This window comes from Recurvomyces mirabilis (assembly GCF_035927965.1).
Source record: "Recurvomyces mirabilis strain CCFEE 5264 chromosome Unknown scaffold_18, whole genome shotgun sequence".
Taxonomy (NCBI): Eukaryota; Fungi; Ascomycota; class Dothideomycetes; order Mycosphaerellales; family Teratosphaeriaceae; genus Recurvomyces; species Recurvomyces mirabilis.
In genome coordinates, this window is record NW_027041952.1 from 211,842 (window position 1) to 231,756 (window position 19,915).

A 19,915-nucleotide genomic window follows, 5' to 3' on the forward strand; every position below is an offset into this window, starting at 1 on the left:
TCGAACTTATGGATATCGATCGGATCTTCGAACCTCAGGGAGTCAGCGCTGTGGCACTGCTAGTCGAGAGAGATCTCGCCGCAGAGGTGAGCCATAAAGATGCGCTCTGAAACCTGAAGAAGCCCTCAATATACATGTAACGAAATGATGTCGCACGAGTCGTGGTGAAGTTCGCTTAGGATTCTAGCTTCTGGTCCGAGCAGCAAAATATTTGCCTTGCTGCCTCACATCACTTTACGCTTTCTCAACATGAGCAACGTAAAGCTGTAATCACTGAAATTGTAACGTGCTATGAACTTTACCAAGCAGGACGGTGTCCGATAAGCACTGCCTTGGTCTTTGCCTTACTTCAATGCCGACGTTGACGACAATATACTACTGTGGCGAAACCAAGACCTTCAAGGAGAAATCGACTGAGCGAGACATTGGCCCCAACGACGTTTTGATCGATACGACACACTCCGGGCTCTGCTACACAGATGTCCATGCGAAGCCTTTGGGCTGTGGTCTCGGGCACGAAGGCGTGGGTAATGTACGAGATGTAGGAGTAGCTGTAACGCATATGAAGCCGGGTGATCGTGTTGGCTGGGGATGGCTACACTCAGTATGTCGCCGCTGACTTCCTACGGCCATGTGTAGAATTGCTGATGATGTTGGAAGTCGTGTGGCCACTGCACTACTTGCGTGTCGGGCTACCGTCAGTACTGCTCTGAAGCTCGTGGCTTTGCCTTCTCGGACGAGGATCAAGGTGCTTTCTCGGACTCGCGTATCATCAATAGTGCTTTCGCATACCGGATCCCTGATGAGATATCCTCTGCAGCAGCTGGTCCACTGATGTGTGCTGGTGCTAGTACCTACGAGGCTCTTGATGCTGCTCGGACGGCCTCCAACGATCGTGTAGGCGTACTCGGAATCGGCGGACTGGGACATATCGCTATTCTATTTGCCAAAGCAATGGGATGTGCAGTTACTGCCTTGACCGCCCATGCCAATAAGTACGACGACGCTCTCAAGCTTGGTGCCGATGAGGTACGTCTACTCAGTGAGCCCGGCAAAGTCCTCGGACGTAGCGGACAACAAAACAGCGACGTCCTTGACCAGGAGCCGAAACCAGCAGCCATAGACGTTCTACTCGTTACATCCAACGAAGTGCCGAGTCTTGGGAACATCCTACCTCTACTCTCAAGACGAGCACGAATCGTCCTCATGACGATACAGCAGCAAGCACTCACGATCCCGTACATGCCTTTTGTTTTGCCTGGACATCACTTGATCGCGTCGACCGAAGCATCTCGCGAGAACCACATCAAGATGCTCGAATTCGCAGCACGACATAGGATCCAGCCGTGGATCGAGGAGTTCCCTATGACCACTACTGGAGTCGCGGCAGCATTTCAGCGTCTGGAGAGTGGTAAGATGAGGTACAGAGGTGTCTTCGTACGCTGAACGTCTTTGCACCGCTGCTTCGCGCCCAACACTCCAGCTCATGGGCATGAGTGTCCTCTATCAACTTCTATGCCCATGCCAAGCTTCGAGCTCTTGGCGAAAGGCGCGTGGTAAGAATAGCCGAGTGTGATAGGCCGGAACGTATCCATGTCAGTTACGCTCACCTCGTATCTTCTACAACTCAACCACCTCGCTCTACCCTTACTAGGTTCACAACTCGAGAACTTCGGAAGAACTTTCGTGAGTCAAGCCGTAGACCCACGGCGACGATAGCGATGCTGCTCGGTAGGTCATAAGATGCCTGATTTCTAGCTCACAACTGGTCCTGCAACACTCTCTGTACAATCTGGTCTTGGTCGTTGGTCGTGATCATCTGTACAATCATAGTCAACATGCTATTTTCTCTCGTATCAGCTGTGCTCTTTGCAGTCGTGCATGTGCAGGCTGCCCGACAACCATACGACGTCCACAAAATAATCGAGGCCTTCCGCAACCCACACGACGATCTCAAAGTCTTGTGCGCTCATCGCGGCCTCCGGTATCATCTCAGAACGAACATGTTGCCCTTCACCAACTACTAACGATAAGCTCCAGCTGGAACGGCACGGCAGAGAACTCCCGCGACTCTTACTTCCGCGCCTCTGAAGCTGGAATCGAATGCATCGAAACGGACATCCACCTCTCCCTCGACAGCCAATTGCCCATGATTCACGACAACGGTCTAGGCCGCACTACGGACATAGGAGAGCAGACGGGCCAAGCAGCCTATAACCCCTACACAGGAAAGGGCTACAACCCAAAGCCAACGCCATGAACTTCACCGGCCTCGGCGGGATCGAGAGTCTCCGTCTCCGCGACGAGCAGGGGAGAGTGAGGAACGAATACGTCCCCTTTCTGCCCCAGATGATTGAGTCGATCTTTGACTCGGGATCTAATGTGGTCCTGGAATTGGACTTCAAAGACCAATCCGCCGTGGAGCCCGCCTACTGGGCTCTCAAGCACCTCACGAATCGTGCTGGAGTGCCTGCGAATGAGTGGTGCATCTACAAGCTTCAAAGCGTCTGCTACCAGACTCCCGACATCTTCGAAGGCCCTGCCATGGGTCCAAGATGCTCTTGCCAGCGGGATTCAGTTGGCGTTCATTCCCGTCTACGACCCAGCGTATGAGGCACAATTCAGCCAATTGGCCTCAATGAAATTGTTTGCTGAGACGAATTATACTATCGGTTTCGAGGTCGAGCTGAGGAACACCGGCGGGCCTACCCAGGAACTGCTGGATTTCGCCAAGAGCAGAGGCAGGAGCGCCGGGACTTTGTGAGCGATGCTTTCCCTACCGTGCTCCTACAATATATTGGTGGTGCTGACGTCCACATAGCTATGCACCCGGCGACCTCACATACCCCACCACGGACAATATCACCTTGTAAGTACCTTGATGCATGGCCATCCGCTCCTTGTGTCCTATCACACCATCGTCCGATCCGACTACGCACACTCCCACACGTCCACTCGCATACCAAGGAACCTCGTCCTCCCAGGTTCAACACAGGCAACGTCTCGCTCCCCCACGACCTCCGAGTAAACAACTCCGACTACGGCTTCCAAGAAAACCACGTGCCCGTCCTCCTGGACAGCCTGGTAGGCAACAGCTCCTCGGACGGCCACGACTACCGCTCCGATTTCGACTGGATCGTAGAGCAGGGATACGAGTGGATCATCACTGATACCGCGGATGAGTGGTACGTACACCATTCCTCTCCTCGCAGCTGTACAGCCGTGTGTCTGACATGACGGACTGATGAATGGATACATGTAGGCACGAGCGATTGGCAAAGCAAGGGTTCCGGAATACTAGTCGCATGGTCGCCGACGGTAGGGAAGTCGTGGATGGGAAGAAGGAAGGATGGTATAGGCGGCATGTGAGAGATTTCCTCGGTGCTTGAAGTGGTCTGAGAGCCAACGATGGGGCCATTTCGAACTGGCCCGGTAGATTCTGGTGGTTTGTATATACATATATATATATATATCATCCGTGCAATACTCGGCCCGGCTCTACTATTCCGGAGCAGGTATGGGTATCATGAGGGCAAGCAGTGGAAGCCCGCCGGGCAAAAGAAGGTCATCGCTCATTCGCATGCATATCGATTGCGTGGATCAGGTGGCCGCTGTCGTGTTGCGGGGCCGTATAGGCAAGAAATTGCCCACGATGAGACTGGGTCTGCAGGGGCCAATGTCAGCGTCAAACATCTCCCACTCCACCCGCACACGGTAGCGAAGCTTGCCGCGACAGGAAAAACTCACATATTATGCGTATCCCGCCTGATGGTGAAAGAAAAACAACACCTGACCTTCTCTTCCTCGCCCACCGCCCCCTCCTTCCCCATCTCCAGCCCCTGCTTCTCCCTCTCCCTCCCCACCCCCACCCCTACCCTCTTAACAAGACTACAACTAGTCAAAACAGCCTTCTGCATCCCATCAAACGCCACCGCGCCAAACTTCTCCCAATAACTCACCAGGCTCTCCCCTTCCATAATCTCATGCAGCGCCAACTTCCCGTCCCTCAACTTCTCCAGGCCCACACCAAGTAGAGCAGCCATTTCCCTATTACCTCTGAAAATCTCCCCCGTGCGTCGCCAGCAGCAGGCGGGAATGGCCATGGAGGCGAAGACGCGGTCGTATTCCATCAAAGACCTTTCAAACCACATTTCTACAAGCACGAGTTGGACGTCGCTGAGCCCTTGCATCGCCGCCCGAAAACCCGGCCGGAATCGTCCGAGTTGTTCGAGGATACGGCGTTGAGAGGCCGGGGGGAGGTGGGTTTTGAGATAGGTTTGCAGGCGCGCGTAGCCTTTGATATAGTTGAAGGGTTTGAGCATTCCGGCGTCGTATTTGGCTTTGAGGAGTTTGTGCAGACGGGACTGGGCGGAGTCGAGGCCCGCGGGGTCGGCGGCCGTGAGGAAGTATTTGTCTCGGGCGCGGTTGGTGGCGGCGGCGTCTGGGGTGGCTGTATTGCTGAGGGTTGTATCTGAGACTAGAGGAGACTTGGATTGGAGGGTTGGTTTTGGGGGGAGAGAGGGGTGGTGCTGGTTTTGTTGGGATTGCTGTTGTGGTTGAGACAGGTTTGGTTGGATTTGTGGTTGCTGCTGCTGCTGGGGTGGAAGCTGGAAGCGGTCCAGATTGTTCTGCAGTACATTCATCGAGCTCGTGGCGAGTAAGGGGTCGGAGAACAAGGTCTGTGCCGCTTCCTCTGGATTATACATTGCCCCGTCATCGAGAAGCGAGTTCGAGAGAAAGTCGTTGAGTAGATTATACTCGTTCGTCACCTCGGAGTTATTGAACATGTAGTTTGGGTGTAAGTGGTGCATATCCTGGAACTGATTCTGCAGGCCTGCGTTGTTCCAGTCGAAGATGGTTGGTGCTGTGTTGCTGTTACTATTCATCACAGTCTGCTGCTGCTGCTGCTGTTGATTGTTTGGGATAGAATTGTGCTGAAGTCGTGTTGGAGACAATGTCGTTGGTTGAGCTATGGTATGCGCGTTGCCATCACCATTGCCATTCATCATACCTCCCTGTCCTCCACCACCACCCAAATCAACACTCCCAAATACCTGCCCGACGCCTCGGCCCAAACCTCCCAGAGATCCCCCACCCCTCAGATCCTCCACCCCTGAATCCTCCCCTCCCACACTAATGATGGGAGCACCCATCGTACTCCTCCTCTCCCCTCCCCTCCCCTCCCCACCATCACCACCACCACCACCATCCTCACCCGCAGGCGCAATTTCCACCGCACCGACCTCGCTCTTACTCCGCCTCAACACCGGCTCCCGCGGCTCATCATGACATAAATGCCCGATATCCCTCTTCACGCATCTCGCGCAGGGGCGTTCGAGGTCGCATGTCATGTGGCTGCGGCGGCAATACACACACGCGTGGTTGACTTTGCGACGTTTGGACGACTTTTTGTCTACAGAGTTGGCATGTCCATGGCCGTTCCCGTTGTGGAAGTCTGTAGTTGTGGTCGCGGTACTGTGGCCATTGTGGCCATCTTCCTTGTCCGTGGTTTCGAAGACCTTGCGTTTAGTGGGCGAGTGCGGGGATATATGTCGTCGATGTGGATATGCTGGCGGGCTGTGAGAGTGTTTGTGTGTAGATTCGGTCATCTTTTCCACATTGCACTCAACCCTCAGTCCGTGGAGAGTGTGTCGCTGGTCCGTGAAGAGTGTGTCGCTGGTCCGTGGAGAGTGTGTCGCTGGTCCAGGACGCGTTGTCGCAGAGGAAGTGTAACAACACCAAATGGCAGACTCCACGAGTCAGCAGTCAAAGTGAAGCTCACATGAATTTGCGGGGAAAGCAAGGCCTCCCTCCAAGAAAGGCTATTGTTCTAGAAGGTCATGTCAGATCTGCTGCACTGCATCATCGTCGTCGACATACCATACCATCAATCAGTCATATCATTCCCGCTGCGATCATGGCCGACGCCCAACCACCCTTGACCTGGCAAGGCAGCGCCGACTCCCACCCTATCATGTCTGACCAACTTCCCGAAGAAGTCGTCACATGTCTACAAAATGCACGATTCGTATGTCCTCATACTATCACCCTATCGTTCCAATAGCCTTCCTTACCTCTACTAACCACATCTCATAGCTCCACCTGGCAACCTGCAACCAGAACCGTCCCCACGTCTCACTAATGAACTATACCTACCTCTCCCAACAACAACAACAACCACCACAAACACAGCATCAACAAGCAAGCCCCGCTCACCACCACCCAAACCTCCCCCAAGGTCCCCTGATAATAATGACAACCAACCCCTCCTCCAAAAAGACCCTCAACCTCCAGCAAAACCCCGCCGTATCGCTCCTAGTCCACGACTGGGTTTCCTCCCGGCCACCAAATATCAGTTCCACGAGTGGAGAGAGGGAGCGATCTCCCGCGGGAGGCAGGAGTTCGAGTCTAGCTACTATGCTCATGCAGATGAATTCCGCGGCTGTGAGCTCCATTTCTGCTACCATTAATGGGGAGGCGAGGGTGCTGGACCAGGGGAGTGAGGAGGAGGTGTGGTGTAAGGAGCGGCATTTGGCTAACAATACTTTCGAAGCTGGAAATGGGACCAGTGGCGGTGTGGAGGGTTTATTGGGGACTTCGCCTGGGCAGCTTGGTGGTGGTGGTGGTGGTGGTGGGCTGGGAGATGGTGGCAGAGGGAGTTATATTGAGGATAGTGATGTTCGGGTTGTGGTTGTTGGGATTAGGGATGGGAGGATTAGTGATTGGAAGGGTGGGGTGAAGGATTTTTGTTTGAGGGAGGCGGGAAGTGGGGAGAGGATGGTTAATGGGGTTTGAGAGGATCGAGGGAATGAATTATGTTTCGAACGAGTACATGAGTTCGCGATTAGCAGAAGAGATGGGCTCGGCGGTCCACGACGATGGTAGCCCTCGATCATGTATTGTCGACTTACATTGGGACATGGGTTGGCCAGCTTCCATCAACGAGCACGACTTGCCAGGCTGTGACCCGCGCTTCTGAAAACATAGGAGGGAGGTGCGAAGACGATGTCACAGCCCGCGTCGGCTCATACTCCCACGCCCATAGCTTGCGACAAGATTATGCTACGCGAACAGGCAGCGGGAGCGGGAATCACCATGAGCTATTGATGTAGAACGAGCACATGAGTGGAGATGCACGGTGGATGGCGATTCTCATGCCAGGAGAATGGTGGATGGGCGTATGAGAAAAGTATATAGCATCTGCCGTCCAGCTCGTCGTAGTAGCTCTGCTCTGCTGGGCCAGACAACTTGAAAGCCGAGGGCATGCTAGCCGCGCTACCGAGCCGGCAGCTCATCGGCATTTCTCACTCCACATCTCTCCGCAACCTTTTTCCTCGTATCCTCACAGCTCTACCTGCTTTGCTCAGGCTAAAGATACTATACTGTACCTCTTCACCGTCTTGCGTCTACAGCAATTGCCGTCGTCAACTGCCAAGAGGCTCACCCCCGCATTCACGCGATGCTTGGCCGACGGCTAAATGACGCGTACCTGCATCTATCCCGCATGGCATTGAACAGGACCGATAGCCTAGTGCTGTATATTTGAGGCAGAGGAGTATATGAAGCTCACCTCTCACCCTGTCTCTGCGGAGCACCGTCTCGAGACTGTAGGTAATTTCTCATTCCTCCTCTCCAGCTCCGTCTCGTTTCCTTCCTACAAACGGGGTCACGTTTGAGCAACAATGTACCTCACCGTCCTCGCCTCCACGGTCTCCATTTTCGCCGCACTAGCAACCGCTCAAAGCCCATCCGGTTATGGCTGGGCCAACGGCAACCAAGGCTACGGCGGAAGCCACGACGCCGCAGCGGCCTGCGCAAACATAGCTCACAACTTCCACTACGCCAACACCACCGTAAACTTCGCCACCCACATCCCGGCCGGAACCAACGTAACCCTCCCCTCAGCGGGTACCGTAGCCCAATGCGCCACCCCCTATCAAGTCGCCCCCGTAGACTTATGCCGGATTGCAATGCTGGTCAAAACCTCCCCAATCTCCAACATCACCCTCGAAGCCTGGCTCCCCACAAACTGGACCGGCCGCTTCCTCAGCACGGGCAATGGCGGGTTAGGAGGCTGCATCCAATACACCGACATCGCCTACGGCACCAGCCTGGGCTTCGCAACCGTCGGAGCGAATAATGGCCACAATGGCACTTCCGGCCAAGCTTTCTATATGAACACGGAGATTGTGGCGGATTTCGCCTATAGGAGTTTGCATACGGGTGTTGTGGTCGGGAAGGCTATTACTGAGGTGTTTTATGGGAGGCATTATGCCAAGTCGTATTATCTTGGTTGTTCGACGGGGGGGAGGGAAGGGTTCAAGGAGGTGCAGGATTATCCGGGGGATTTCGATGGGGTGGTTGTTGGGGCGCCGGCGGTGGCGTTCAATAATCTGAGTTCTTGGAGTGGATCGTTTCGTGAGTTTGTTCACTGCTTATTCTTTACCGGATCGAAGACGTGGCGGCGATTGCAAGACTGACTTATCTCGCTTTATAGTGCTCAAGACCGGGCCCACCAACTCTCCGACCTGGCTCAACCCCGCCGAATGGGCCCTCGTGCACACCGATATCCTCTCCCAGTGCGACGCCCTAGATGGCGTAGCAGACGGAATAATCGAGGACCCCGATCTCTGCAACTACTATCCCGAGACCCTCCAATGCTCTCCAGGGGTGAACAGCACCACCTGCCTCAGTGCAGCCCAAGTCGGCACCGTCCGCTCGATCTTCGAACCCTACTACGGCGCCAACGGAACCCTAGTCTTCCCACGCATGCAGCCGGGAAGCGAACTAAGCGATGCCTTCATCTACTACACCGGCCAGCCATTCCCCTACACCACAGACTGGTACCGCTACGCCATCCTCAACTCCACGACCTGGCAAGCTTCCGACCTCAACGCTGACTACGCCGCCCTCGCCCACCGCATAAACCCATACAACATCGAAACCTGGAACGGTGATCTGAGCGCCTACAAGAACCGCGGAGGCAAGATCCTGCACTATCATGGCCAGGCGGATAGTATCATCACCTCCACCAATAGCCCGCGGTACTATGGGCATGTTTCCGAGACGATGGGTCTGCCGACGAAGGATCTGGATGCGTTTTATAGGTTTTTTAGGATCGGGGGGATGGATCATTGTGCTGGTGGGGTCGGGGCGTGGGAGATCGGCCAGACGAGTGCGGGGGCCGCGGGGGTGGAGGCGGTGCCGCAGAATAATGTGTTGTTGAGGATGGTGGATTGGGTGGAGAAGGGGAATGCGCCGGAGACGGTTACGGGGACGAAGTTTGTCAATGTGAGTTTTGTCGCCCCCCCTTGCCTGGCCCTGCTATTGTCCGCCGACGAGGCTGGTGGGGAGTTCCTGGGACACTGTGATATGTTTGTTAATGCTGACCTTTTGGTGCGCTTGTAGGATACCGTCAGTCTGGGTGTCGATTTCGTGAGGAATCATTGCAAATTCCCGCTTAGGAATCAATGTGTTGATCCGGCGAATTACAAGAAGCCGGAGGCGTGGAAGTGTGTATTGTAGAGGAGGAGTCATACGCTCGCAACGACCGCACACTCAGTCTCAGGTTATGAAGGGAGGGCGTGTCTATTGTAGGTACGCTTGAATGGACTTCTCATCTCCTCTCTTTGGTGACTGCAGAGGTGTCTTGTAGGTGTCGAGAGGGCCCAAAGGATAGTACATGACTCATCCCATATCATCTGCATGCCATTGGATCATAAGTTGCTGTTGTCTTTGTGAGTCACGCGTATATGAATGTGTGTTGCGAGCAGTCAGCCAGCATGAGGACATCGCGTGTATGAGGAGGACGGGGGACATGGAGATATGTACATAATTCACTCACCGCTGTGCTTGCTGGAGCTATGGATATATCTGCAAGGAGGTTTTGTTTGTTGTTTCTAATCGTGAACTTCGAAAAACAGGTTGGGTGCGAGACACAAACCTGCAGCGTTCGAGGACAAAGACCAGTCTTCCAGCTTTGTTTATATCGGAAGGGATCTCGACAAGATTTTCGCCATCTTTACCACAGCGGGTGCTACAGTGCAATCCGGTACGGCCACCGACGCCATGGGTCTCAATATCAGTACTACGACATCCGACGCCGCCGACATGGCTCGCGAACAATCTCTACCAGCCGAGCAGCTTTCACTTTCGACCATCTACCTGCAAATCGAGCACGCGACTACACCGTCCGGTATCCTGGGTACTGCCGCCGACGCGACAGAAGCCGAGATCAGGGATGCCTATCGTGCGCTGGCCTTGCGAATCCATCCGGACAAAGCGCCAGGTGACAGTGTCCGCGAGCTACACACCTCGCTGTTCCAGAAGGTCCGCGAGGCCTGCGATACACTTCTCCAAGAATCCGGAGCAGCACATGATAACGACGAGGGCCACCGAGCCGCAAAGTCAAGACGACTGCCCGAGACGGAGGAATCGCTGCATGCGCGGAATCTGGACTTTCAGGAGGCGTTGAAGAAGGAGCGAAGCTGGGCGTTGGCGAATAAGTTCGCGGCGGATCATGCGCAGAAGGTTTATTTCACCAAGCTTGAGGCGAAGACTGAGAGGTTGAAGGAGAAGAGGGATGAGAAGGCCAGGGTGGCGCAGGGCAAGAAGGAAGCGCATGAGGATAGGGTTCTGTCTGGAGCGGAGGAAAGCAGAGGGTAAGGGCAGAAATCAGCATGAGAAGAAGAAAGCTGTGCCGATGAGTGGACAAGTTGAGCGGGAAGAGACGGTCCTCAAACAGGATACTAGAGATTCGAGCGCGAAGGTCCACATGAGCTGGGAGGAAGAAGAGGAGGCTTACCAGGCGGAACTCGAAGCCCGGAGAGTGGGTGAGGCATTGAAGAAGTTAAACCCGAGGCCTCCGAGGCCTAGAGCGCCGCCGCAGAACAAATCTACCTCTGCCACCGCCAAACCGACGTGGGATCCCGCAATGGACGAGCAGCTCGTCTCCAACTCCGATATTCAGGGCAGGTGGGATAAGGCTCTCCTCGGCAGTGGACGCAGGGGTCCAGGAACACTTTCTTCAAGTAAGAGGAAGCGAAGGGAAAATAATTCTGCCGCTAGGGGCCAGAAGTATACTCTACGCTTGGCGGAGGAAGCTGATGCGGTGATTCGACCGGCTTTGGCTGCGAAGGCGAATGAGAAGACGTTTAGTGGGTTGGTTCAAGATGCGTTGGTGGCGGAGGCGTTTGTGGGTGTGGAGACGAGGGAGGATGTTAGGGTTGAGAAGACATTGAGGTTGGTGGATAGGGATGTTGTGGAAATGTATTTGGTTGGGAGCGATGGTTTGACTGCGCTGGAGAGATCGATGGGGTTGTTGGAGTTTGTGGAGTGATTGTAGCTAGGTAGGAGTCAGAAGCTGCGATTTGGCCGAGGCGGTCTTTGAGCGGATCTACGCGCTGATTAGATCTTGAGGTTGGTGTAAACATAGAGCTCACTGCTGCACGCGTACCATCTGAATGTCTTACAACACGATTGCCTTTCCCATCAAATCCCTCGGCACCTTTTACGGTAATGGTAATGCCTGCACGATGACCCTTGCTCCAGCCATTGCCGACCATGGTTAGAAGCACCACAGCAAGTGGCGACATCTTCCGTGTCCGCCTGAACTGCCTCGACAACTACCAGTCTGCTCCCTCCTCTCTGGACCCGCCACTATGGGGCGCCTCTACCCATGCCTCCACGCAACGAGGCAACCTGCCCAACGTACCAGTCATCCGCGTCTTCGGCGCAACAGAAACCGGCCAGAAAGTATGCGCCCATGTCCATGGAGCATTTCCGTACCTCTACATCCCCTACACCCAATCGCGAGAGGCGGCAGAAGTAGAGGGATATCTCGGCACTCTCCGTCACTCCCTCGACCACGCCCTCGCTCTCTCCTACCGCCGCAATCCCTACGACTCCAACCCCAAGCACACCACCTTCGTCGCGCATCTGAGCCTGGTGAAAGGGATTCCCTTCTTCGGCTATCACGTAGGCTACAAATACTACGTCAAAATCTACCTCCTCAACCCCATGCATATGACGCGTCTGGCGGATTTGTTGCAGCAGGGTGCGGTGATGAAGCGGATGTTTCAGCCCTATGAGGCGCATAGTCAGTACCTCCTGCAATGGATGTGCGATTTCAATCTTTACGGATGTGCGTATGTGGAAGTGGAAGCGGGCAAGGTGGGTTGGCGGGGTCCGGTGCCAAGTAGGGAGGAGGCGCAGGAGGAGGATGTGGGACATCTTTGGCATGACGGGAGTATAGGAAGGGAGGGGATATTGGATGAGCAGAGGTTTCCACGATTGAGCCATTGTCAGTTGGAAGTGGATATCAGAGTTGAGGATATTATGAATAGAGATCAGGTTATGGCGAGGAGTTTACATCATTCTTTTATTGAAAGGTTGGAGAGTCTGGAGAATCTGCCTCCGGAGGAGAAGTTGGTGCATTCGATGGCTGGACTTTGGAAGGATGAAACGCGGAGACGGAAGAAGAGGATGGGAATAGTTGCTCCTGGGTCTTCGCCTTTTCCGCCCGAGGTGTTGGTCAGCATGAGTGCGGACCCGAGAAATGATAGCGATGGTGGGTGGATTCACGAGGAAGAGCTCAGGGGGATGGTGGATGAGTTGGCTAAGGGGGAGAGGAAGGCGATGGGTGGTGCTGCGGTGAAGTTTGAGGACTTTATCCGGCCGGAGCAGATGGAGGACGGGGTACAGACTTGTTTGGAGAGTGTGGAGGAGCTATTCAAGGAGAGGATGGCTGCGAGGTGGGGTGCCCAAAGTCATGGAGGTGATAATGGCATTGAAGGTGAGATCAAGGGAGATAACGATTCAGCTCCGGCATTCAAGCATGAGCATGATGCGCTGGTCGATATGAGCAATATCGCACAACTCCCTGTACACTCAGACGAAGGCTACGATAGCGATGAAGAAGCGGCACGCACAAGAGCGCTCACGCAGAAGCAGAAGCTCGAGGATGCGCGTATTGGCAATGCCATGGGAGAGGCGAAGGTCGATGGAGATGTCGACGAGCTGGAGCAGAGGGCTGAACATCTGCAGCATCAGCACGTTCCCAAGCAGACCATAGCCGAGCTTGACCAGCCCCATATCGCGGCGAAGCGAGCAGCGCCTCCATCGAGCCAAGGACCTTTTAAACGCACCAAGCTTAACGATGTCGAGCAGCAAGCGCAGCCAAAGCGCAACGTCTGCTTCCGCATCCACGACGTCAAGCGCGAAGCACCGACGCTTGCGCCCGGCCGGGTACCAGACAATAATGGTCTCAGCGACGTTCCACCCAGCTCTCAGCGCTTCGCCAAACCATTCTCAGCCGCTAACGGCATGAAGTTGCATCCTCCACCACCATCTGCACAACCGCCGCCTTCGTCCCAGCTGTCACAGCAGTCCCAGCATTCATCACAGGGCTCGGCGAAGCTGCATTATCCTGTTGTGAAGAACGCGCACGATCCTGAATCGCAGCTACGACTGAGCCAGCGCGAGAAGCTCGAAAATGGACCGAATCCGAGCCAGGAGAAGTCGGGCAGTGATAAGCAGTTGTCCTTCACCTCGGTCGAAGTCTCTTCCGATGGCCATGTCTCGTCCCAGTCCACTAAGACGAACGGCACGATCTCGCCTGCTAAATCTTCGGCTCCTCATGCCAACCCTGTTCTTGCTATCAACTACGGACAAGCTTTCGCCTTCTCGCAAGTTGCAGATGTCTTCGTCTTCGGCCTCGCAGCGCCTTCGTTCGCAGACGTGGAGCGAACGGTCGATCCCCATATCGTCTATCAGGATGCTTATTACAGCAATGAGAAGGATGTTCCTGAGCGTCCGAGGGAGTATGCTGGGCAGGAGTTTCGGTTGGAAAGTCGTACGCTGCCTTACTTGCCAGCCTTCGACAAATCCGGGGCACAGTCGAATGGAAAGGCTGCTGGGCTTGACAAGGTGAAGATTGGGCTAAGTGAGGCGAGGAGAGCTCGCGAGGGCAGACTTAGGACGTGGGAGATCTTACGCCCACCACCTACATATGCAGAAGTGCAAAGCTGGCTCAAAGATGAAGTTAACGAGCGCGGCAGCGATGACGAAGACCGCGAGGTCGATGGTCCACCGACAGCATCGCAGCTGAAGCGCAAGAATCGTCCTGCGCCTGAGCTGTCACAGATCGAAGGTCCGACGCAAAAGCATCGGCATGGATCCAAATTCTCGCAGAAGAAAGCGAGTACTTCTGTTCAGCACGAGACGGGATATATGTCCACCATGGCCCTCGAGCTCCACGTCAACAGCCGAGGTGACCTCGCGCCAGACCCAGAGCGCGACGAAATCGGCTTCGTAGTGTGGTGTCTAGCAGACGAACAGCGCGAAGACGAAGAAGTGAAGACAGGCATCATCGTCCTCGTCAAGGACGACATTGATCCCATTGCGGACAAGATGAAGAAAGCGCTCGGGGCCTCCGTGTTAGTCGACACCGAGGAAACAGAGCTAGATCTCATCAACCGCATGGTCGACATCGTACGCTCCTACGACCCGGACATCCTGACGGGCTACGAAGTCCACAACAGCTCCTGGGGCTACCTCATCGATCGCGCACGTATAGTCTTCGAATACAACCTCCCCGATGAATTCTCCCGGATGAAGTCCTCCTCCCATGGCCGATTCGGGAAGGAGGCAGACCGGTGGGGGTTTCAGCAAACTAGTACCCTTAAGATTACTGGACGGCATACGATAAATATTTGGAGGGCGATGAGGAGCGAGTTGAATCTCTTGCAGTATACGTGTGAGAATGTGGTCTTTCATTTATTACATCGCAGGATCCCGCATTATGCTTTCAAGGACTTGACGAGGTGGTATGCGAGAGATCGGCCGGGAAGGGATCTGGTGAAGGTGCTGGAGTACTTCATCAGCCGCACGAGACTGGATCTGGAAATCCTGGATGCAAACGAACTTATCCCTCGGACCTCCGAGCAAGCACGACTCCTAGGCGTTGATTTCTTCTCCGTCTTCTCCCGCGGCTCGCAGTTCAAGGTCGAGAGCCTGATGTTCCGAATCGCGAAGCCGGAGGATTTCGTCCTGGTCTCGCCTTCGAGAAAACAGGTAGGAGCACAAAACGCACTGGAATGTCTGCCGCTGGTTATGGAGCCGCAGAGTGCTTTCTACACTTCACCGGTCCTGGTCTTGGATTTTCAGAGTCTGTATCCGAGCGTCATGATTGCTTATAACTACTGTTACTCCACTTGTCTTGGCCGAGTGACGGAGTGGAGGGGGACGAACAAGTTGGGTTTTGCTGACTTCCGCCGGGAAGAGGGTTTGCTGGGATTAGTGAAGGACTCGGTCAATATTGCTCCCAACGGCATCATGTATGTTCGGCCTCAGATGCGCAAGTCCTTGCTCGCGAAGATGTTGGGCGAGATTCTGGAGACGAGGGTGATGGTTAAGAGTGGGATGAAGGTGGACAAGGATGATAAGACGCTTCAGCAGCTTCTGAACAATCGACAGTTGGCGCTCAAGTTGATCGCGAATGTCACTTATGGGTATACGTCTGCTTCTTTCTCTGGCAGGATGCCCTGTAGTGAGATCGCGGATAGTATTGTTCAGACTGGCCGTGAGACGTTGGAGAAGGCTATTGCGCTTATCCATTCTGTTGAGAGGTGGGGTGCAGAAGTCGTGTATGGCGATACTGACTCCCTGTTCATCCACCTCAAGGGTCGCAACAAGGATGAAGCGTTCGTTATCGGCAACGAAATCGCCAAGGCTGTCACCGAGCGGAATCCGAGACCGGTGAAGCTGAAGTTCGAGAAGGTCTACTTGCCTTGTGTTTTGCTGGCGAAGAAGAGATACGTCGGATTCAAGTACGAGTCACCCTCCCAAAAGGAGCCGGAGTTCGACGCGAAGGGTATTGAGACGGTTCGGCGGGATGGCACGCCCGCGGAGCAGAAGATCGAGGAGAAGGCTCTGAAGGTCTTGTTTCGGACGGCGGATCTTTCGCAGGTGAAACGCTACTTTCAGCAGCAGTGCACGCGGATTATGCAAGGTCGGGTGTCAGTGCAGGATTTCTGTTTCGCTAAGGAGGTCAAGTTGGGTACTTATGCCGATCGGGGACCGCCGCCTCCTGGTGCGCTGATCGCGACGAAGCGGATGTTGAGAGATCCGAGGGCGGAACCTCAGTATGGCGAACGAGTACCCTATGTCGTGACTGCTGGTGCGCCCGGCGCTCGACTTTGGGAACGCTGCGTTGAGCCTGAGGTTTTGGTTAGAGATGAGAGGGTTGAGTTGGACGCCGAGTACTACATCAACAAGAACTTGATCCCTCCGCTTGAGAGAATCTTCAATCTGGTGGGAGCGAATGTGAGGAGTTGGTTCGATGAGATGACTAAAGTGCAGAGGATACGACTTCTCGGTACTGGAACCGACGTGGGTGTTGGAAAAGCGGTAGGCAAGAAGACAATGGAGTCTTATATGGGTTCATCGCTGTGTCTAGTGTGTCGGACACGACTCCCGCCTCTGCCGAAACAGGCGCTCAATGCTGCCACGCCACTACCGCTGCCACTCTGCAGTACATGTCGCACTTTGCAACCTCAACGCACTCTACTCGCTCTGCGTCAGAAGGTCCAGAAGGTGGAGAAGAAGGTGAAGGACTTGCATGATATCTGTCGGTCTTGCGCTGGTCTTGCGCCGGGCGATGAGGTGAAGTGTGAGAGTCGGGATTGTCCTGTCATGTACTCACGGGTCAAGGCTGAGACTGCCAAGGGTGTTGCGATAGGCGGTGTGGCCAAGGTTGCTGAGGCATTTGAACAAGAGGTCGCTGGGAAAGCTGATCTTGAGTGGTGATGTAGCACGGGATAGGCAATGGACTACGGCGATCATGCAGCTTGGATCTAGGTGATAGGCTCAACTGAACAACAATGCACGCTTTTGCACATGGTGAAGCAGTGTGTGCACGCGGAAAGCTGGTCCCGTTTGTGGTCCGTCGAAGTCTGAAGTTCGTCCAGGTTGATGCGTTTTGCAGCTGCTGATCTCGTCAGCGTGCCCCGGATTGCGTGCTTCAGCTTGCGTTGGTCCCAACAGCGTGTTCTGCATCCACTATATTGCAGCGATCGTTAAAACCATCGTAATGGCGAACATTTTCGCAATCACCAAAAGGAAAAAAAGGAAGGGTAGATATTTTGGCGCAATGGCAATACACCATAATATGCGCAGCGTGTCTCTCTTTCCCATTTTCACCTCTCCACTCCCCCCATTCTTTCACACGCCGCATCTCAGGCACGATTCCAGAAAACACACTGACAGCAACAATGGCCCACGCAAATCGTATCGAACAGCTTGAGGATCTTCGCAACATCCAGACAAACCAAGACTACTATGAGAAGCTCGTCGCAGGCAAACTCGCTTCGACGCCCATCAGTAACAGCAACAGCAGCGAAGGCCAAGATGGCGCATCCTTCCAACAGCCAATCTACATACCAGTTCCGATCAACCTAAAGGCCCAGCTCGGTAACCCGACGGCCCTGGCCTTGGGAGCGTTCGCAACGACCCTAACAACCCTCAGCTTTGCCCTCATGGGTTGGCGAGGTGTGAGTGTGACCAATGCTTTTGTTGGCGACTTTTTTGGTGTGGCTGGGATCGGGATACTGATTACTGCGCAATGGGAGATTGTTTTGGGCAAGACTTATGCCTATACCGTGCTCTCCGCTTTTGGGGTTTTCTATGCAGGGTTCGGTATTATCGTTACGCCGTTATTTGGGGTGGCTGAAGCGTATGGAGGCGTGGAGAGTGTAGAGTATAACAACGCTCTGGGGTTCTTCGTCTTGAGTGCATGGCGTATATTGTCCATTTGCGTTGCAGTGGCGGAACTCCTCGCTGACCTTGCGTCTAGTATGGTTTGTCTTCAACTTGCTTTTCCTGATCCGCTCTTTGCCCCTAAACCTTGTCTGTAAGTCTCATGCTGGAACGTCACAAACATGCAAGTGTAGAGCTTCTGCTGATCACGATGCTCCTCATGACAGACATCGTCATTTTCTTGACTGTCCAATTTGCCTTCACCTTGGTATCAGCGTCGTACTTTCCTACTGCCGACGGTAAGACAAGCCAGGCTGTGGCCGTGAAGACGACCGCTGGAGCGTTTGCTTTCATCTCGGGCATGCTGGGTTATTATGCTGTTGGGAATCTAATGTGCCAGGAAGCGCTCAAGTTTAGCTTCCCCGTGGGTGACACTAGTCGCTTCTTCAAAAAGCGGAGTGGGAAGAAGGAGACTTGAGAGGCGAGTCGAAGGCAGAGCTGGGAACCGCAAGCACGATCCGTAATGCCATACTTGACTCGCATGGAGTGGCCTGAGTCGTGCTAGGACCTGGGCATTTTGATTGAGTGTTCATTCATCTGCTTGACAGAAGTACGATAATGATTGTTGCTCGTAAGACGAGGTGCGTTTTGAGAGCGCTCAATCCACATCAACTCGTCCACTAGCATGGACCTACTTCACTTATTCTTGTCGCCACCACGCTGCATGAATGCACTCTGTGATAAACGCTCCCAATCATGGATCATCTCCGTATTGACCTTACTGATACTGACTTCCTCTCCCGCCCGCTTCATCATCTCGGCGTCATATGCTAGCACGGCCTCCTGCTGCGTCTTCTCACCTTTCGCTACCTTGCTCAGTTCAGAGACCAAAGTCACTGCATCGTTGATACCATGATTCATGCCCTGCCCTCGGTGAAACGACATGGCATGTGCTGCATCGCCAGCGAGAGCAACACGACCCCCGTTCGCCTCATTTGGCAAAGCCTCCGGCTGCCACACTGATACACGATTTGTGTATATTGGTGTGTTTTCCGGTATCTTCGACCAGGCAGTCTTATAGGGCTCGCCGAAACACTCCTCCGCCTCAGCCTTCAGCTTTGCAAGATCTACACCTAGACGACCTCCTCTGTCATCAGCCAGACGCCAAGTCCACTGCAGTTGGAAGACCCAATCTTCGGGCTTGTCCGGATCCTCAATCTCCTGCGTGCTGATCCAGAGCCAATAGCCACGAGGATGAGCGCCCTGGATCAAGTATTAGTCGGGTCTATCAACGTCTAACGAGCTTCCGTCCATCGTGATTACCATCGCCTGTGTAGCCTCGTAAGACTTGCGCAGATACCGGGCGATCTCGGCATCGTGGTAGCAGATGTGTGTGTTGACGCCACCGTAAGGAACTTGCTGAGCTTCACCATTGCCTGGACCATACAGACATGTCCGGACTGCGGATTGAGCTCCATCGGCTCCGACGATCAAAGATCCAGTAGCGTTACTGCAGTCTTCGAAGTCTGCCATGACGCCCTCGCCTTGGAAGTCGACGTTCCGCAGAGCTTTGTTGTACTATGTTAAGCACGACTCAGAGTTTGAAAAAGATGGTAAGGGATTGAGTGAGTTTACTTGTATATCAAGACCCTCTGAGCACAGAGCTCGCATCTTTGATCTTGAGACTCTGATCATCTCGGTGAGAGGTACGTGCTATGCTTAGCGTCAGCCAGTGTACAGTATTTATTCCCCGTGGTCAGCGACCTACCTTGATCAGTTCACCTGATTGACCGTTGTACACAGGCATCGAGTTTGCTGTCTTCGGGAAAATGTAATATGGATCTACGCTGGCCTCCTGAATGCGATTCATGAGCTCTTCGGGCAGTAGCTGAGGTAGCATGGGAAGTGCCCATTGGATCGACATGCCCCTGGACGAGCAATGTCAGCTTTGTAAAGCCGCGCAAAGGTCAATGGAATCGACATGCCACTCTCTCGTTTGTCGCCGGGTTGACGAGGCATCGGACTCGAATAATGTGAAGGATATGCCATTCTGATGTCGATTTTAGCCTGGACAGAAGATCACACCGTGTATTCATACCTTCTTCAACCCTTGCGCTATCAAGAGACCGACGATACCTGTGTTTGTTAGCTATCGATGATG

The 19,915-nt window shown here is 54.1% G+C and overlaps 8 protein-coding genes across 8 annotated transcripts; 6 read left to right on the forward strand and 2 right to left on the reverse strand.

Annotated features, from left to right (window-relative positions):
• Window positions 1-352: 352 nt before the first annotated feature.
• LTS14_006860 (uncharacterized protein) lies at window positions 353-1,446 on the forward strand (the record flags this gene model as incomplete). The annotated part of the gene is made up of 2 exons (XM_064839553.1): window positions 353-604; window positions 661-1,446. The coding sequence occupies 2 exons, from the start codon at window positions 353-355 to the stop codon at window positions 1,444-1,446; spliced, it is 1,038 nt and encodes a 345-aa protein (XP_064692796.1).
• Window positions 1,447-2,256: 810 nt separating this feature from the next.
• On the forward strand, window positions 2,257-3,389 carry LTS14_006861 (uncharacterized protein; the record flags this gene model as incomplete). Its single annotated transcript, XM_064839554.1, has 5 exons — window positions 2,257-2,505; window positions 2,537-2,760; window positions 2,822-2,869; window positions 2,985-3,185; window positions 3,263-3,389. 5 exons carry the CDS (start codon window positions 2,257-2,259, stop codon window positions 3,387-3,389), a joined length of 849 nt encoding a protein of 282 aa, XP_064692797.1.
• Window positions 3,390-3,565: 176 nt separating this feature from the next.
• RDS2 (Transcription factor) lies at window positions 3,566-5,609 on the reverse strand (the record flags this gene model as incomplete). Its single annotated transcript, XM_064839555.1, has 2 exons — window positions 3,566-3,664; window positions 3,795-5,609. The coding sequence occupies 2 exons, from the start codon at window positions 5,607-5,609 to the stop codon at window positions 3,566-3,568; spliced, it is 1,914 nt and encodes a 637-aa protein (XP_064692798.1).
• Window positions 5,610-5,917: 308 nt separating this feature from the next.
• On the forward strand, window positions 5,918-6,795 carry LTS14_006863 (uncharacterized protein; the record flags this gene model as incomplete). The annotated part of the gene is made up of 2 exons (XM_064839556.1): window positions 5,918-6,028; window positions 6,097-6,795. 2 exons carry the CDS (start codon window positions 5,918-5,920, stop codon window positions 6,793-6,795), a joined length of 810 nt encoding a protein of 269 aa, XP_064692799.1.
• Window positions 6,796-7,682: 887 nt separating this feature from the next.
• On the forward strand, window positions 7,683-11,338 carry faeB-1 (tannase; the record flags this gene model as incomplete). Its single annotated transcript, XM_064839557.1, has 5 exons — window positions 7,683-8,418; window positions 8,498-9,291; window positions 9,409-9,512; window positions 9,924-10,661; window positions 10,753-11,338. The coding sequence occupies 5 exons, from the start codon at window positions 7,683-7,685 to the stop codon at window positions 11,336-11,338; spliced, it is 2,958 nt and encodes a 985-aa protein (XP_064692800.1).
• Window positions 11,339-11,517: 179 nt separating this feature from the next.
• On the forward strand, window positions 11,518-16,806 carry REV3 (DNA polymerase zeta; the record flags this gene model as incomplete). Its single annotated transcript, XM_064839558.1, has 2 exons — window positions 11,518-11,520; window positions 11,551-16,806. The coding sequence occupies 2 exons, from the start codon at window positions 11,518-11,520 to the stop codon at window positions 16,804-16,806; spliced, it is 5,259 nt and encodes a 1,752-aa protein (XP_064692801.1).
• A 464-nt stretch (window positions 16,807-17,270) lies between these two features.
• Window positions 17,271-18,232, forward strand: LTS14_006866 (uncharacterized protein; the record flags this gene model as incomplete). Its single annotated transcript, XM_064839559.1, has 3 exons — window positions 17,271-17,796; window positions 17,852-17,908; window positions 17,982-18,232. 3 exons carry the CDS (start codon window positions 17,271-17,273, stop codon window positions 18,230-18,232), a joined length of 834 nt encoding a protein of 277 aa, XP_064692802.1.
• Window positions 18,233-18,450: 218 nt separating this feature from the next.
• LTS14_006867 (uncharacterized protein) lies at window positions 18,451-19,678 on the reverse strand (the record flags this gene model as incomplete). The annotated part of the gene is made up of 3 exons (XM_064839560.1): window positions 18,451-19,017; window positions 19,078-19,332; window positions 19,523-19,678. The coding sequence occupies 3 exons, from the start codon at window positions 19,676-19,678 to the stop codon at window positions 18,451-18,453; spliced, it is 978 nt and encodes a 325-aa protein (XP_064692803.1).
• Between the last annotated feature and the right edge of the window lie 237 nt (window positions 19,679-19,915).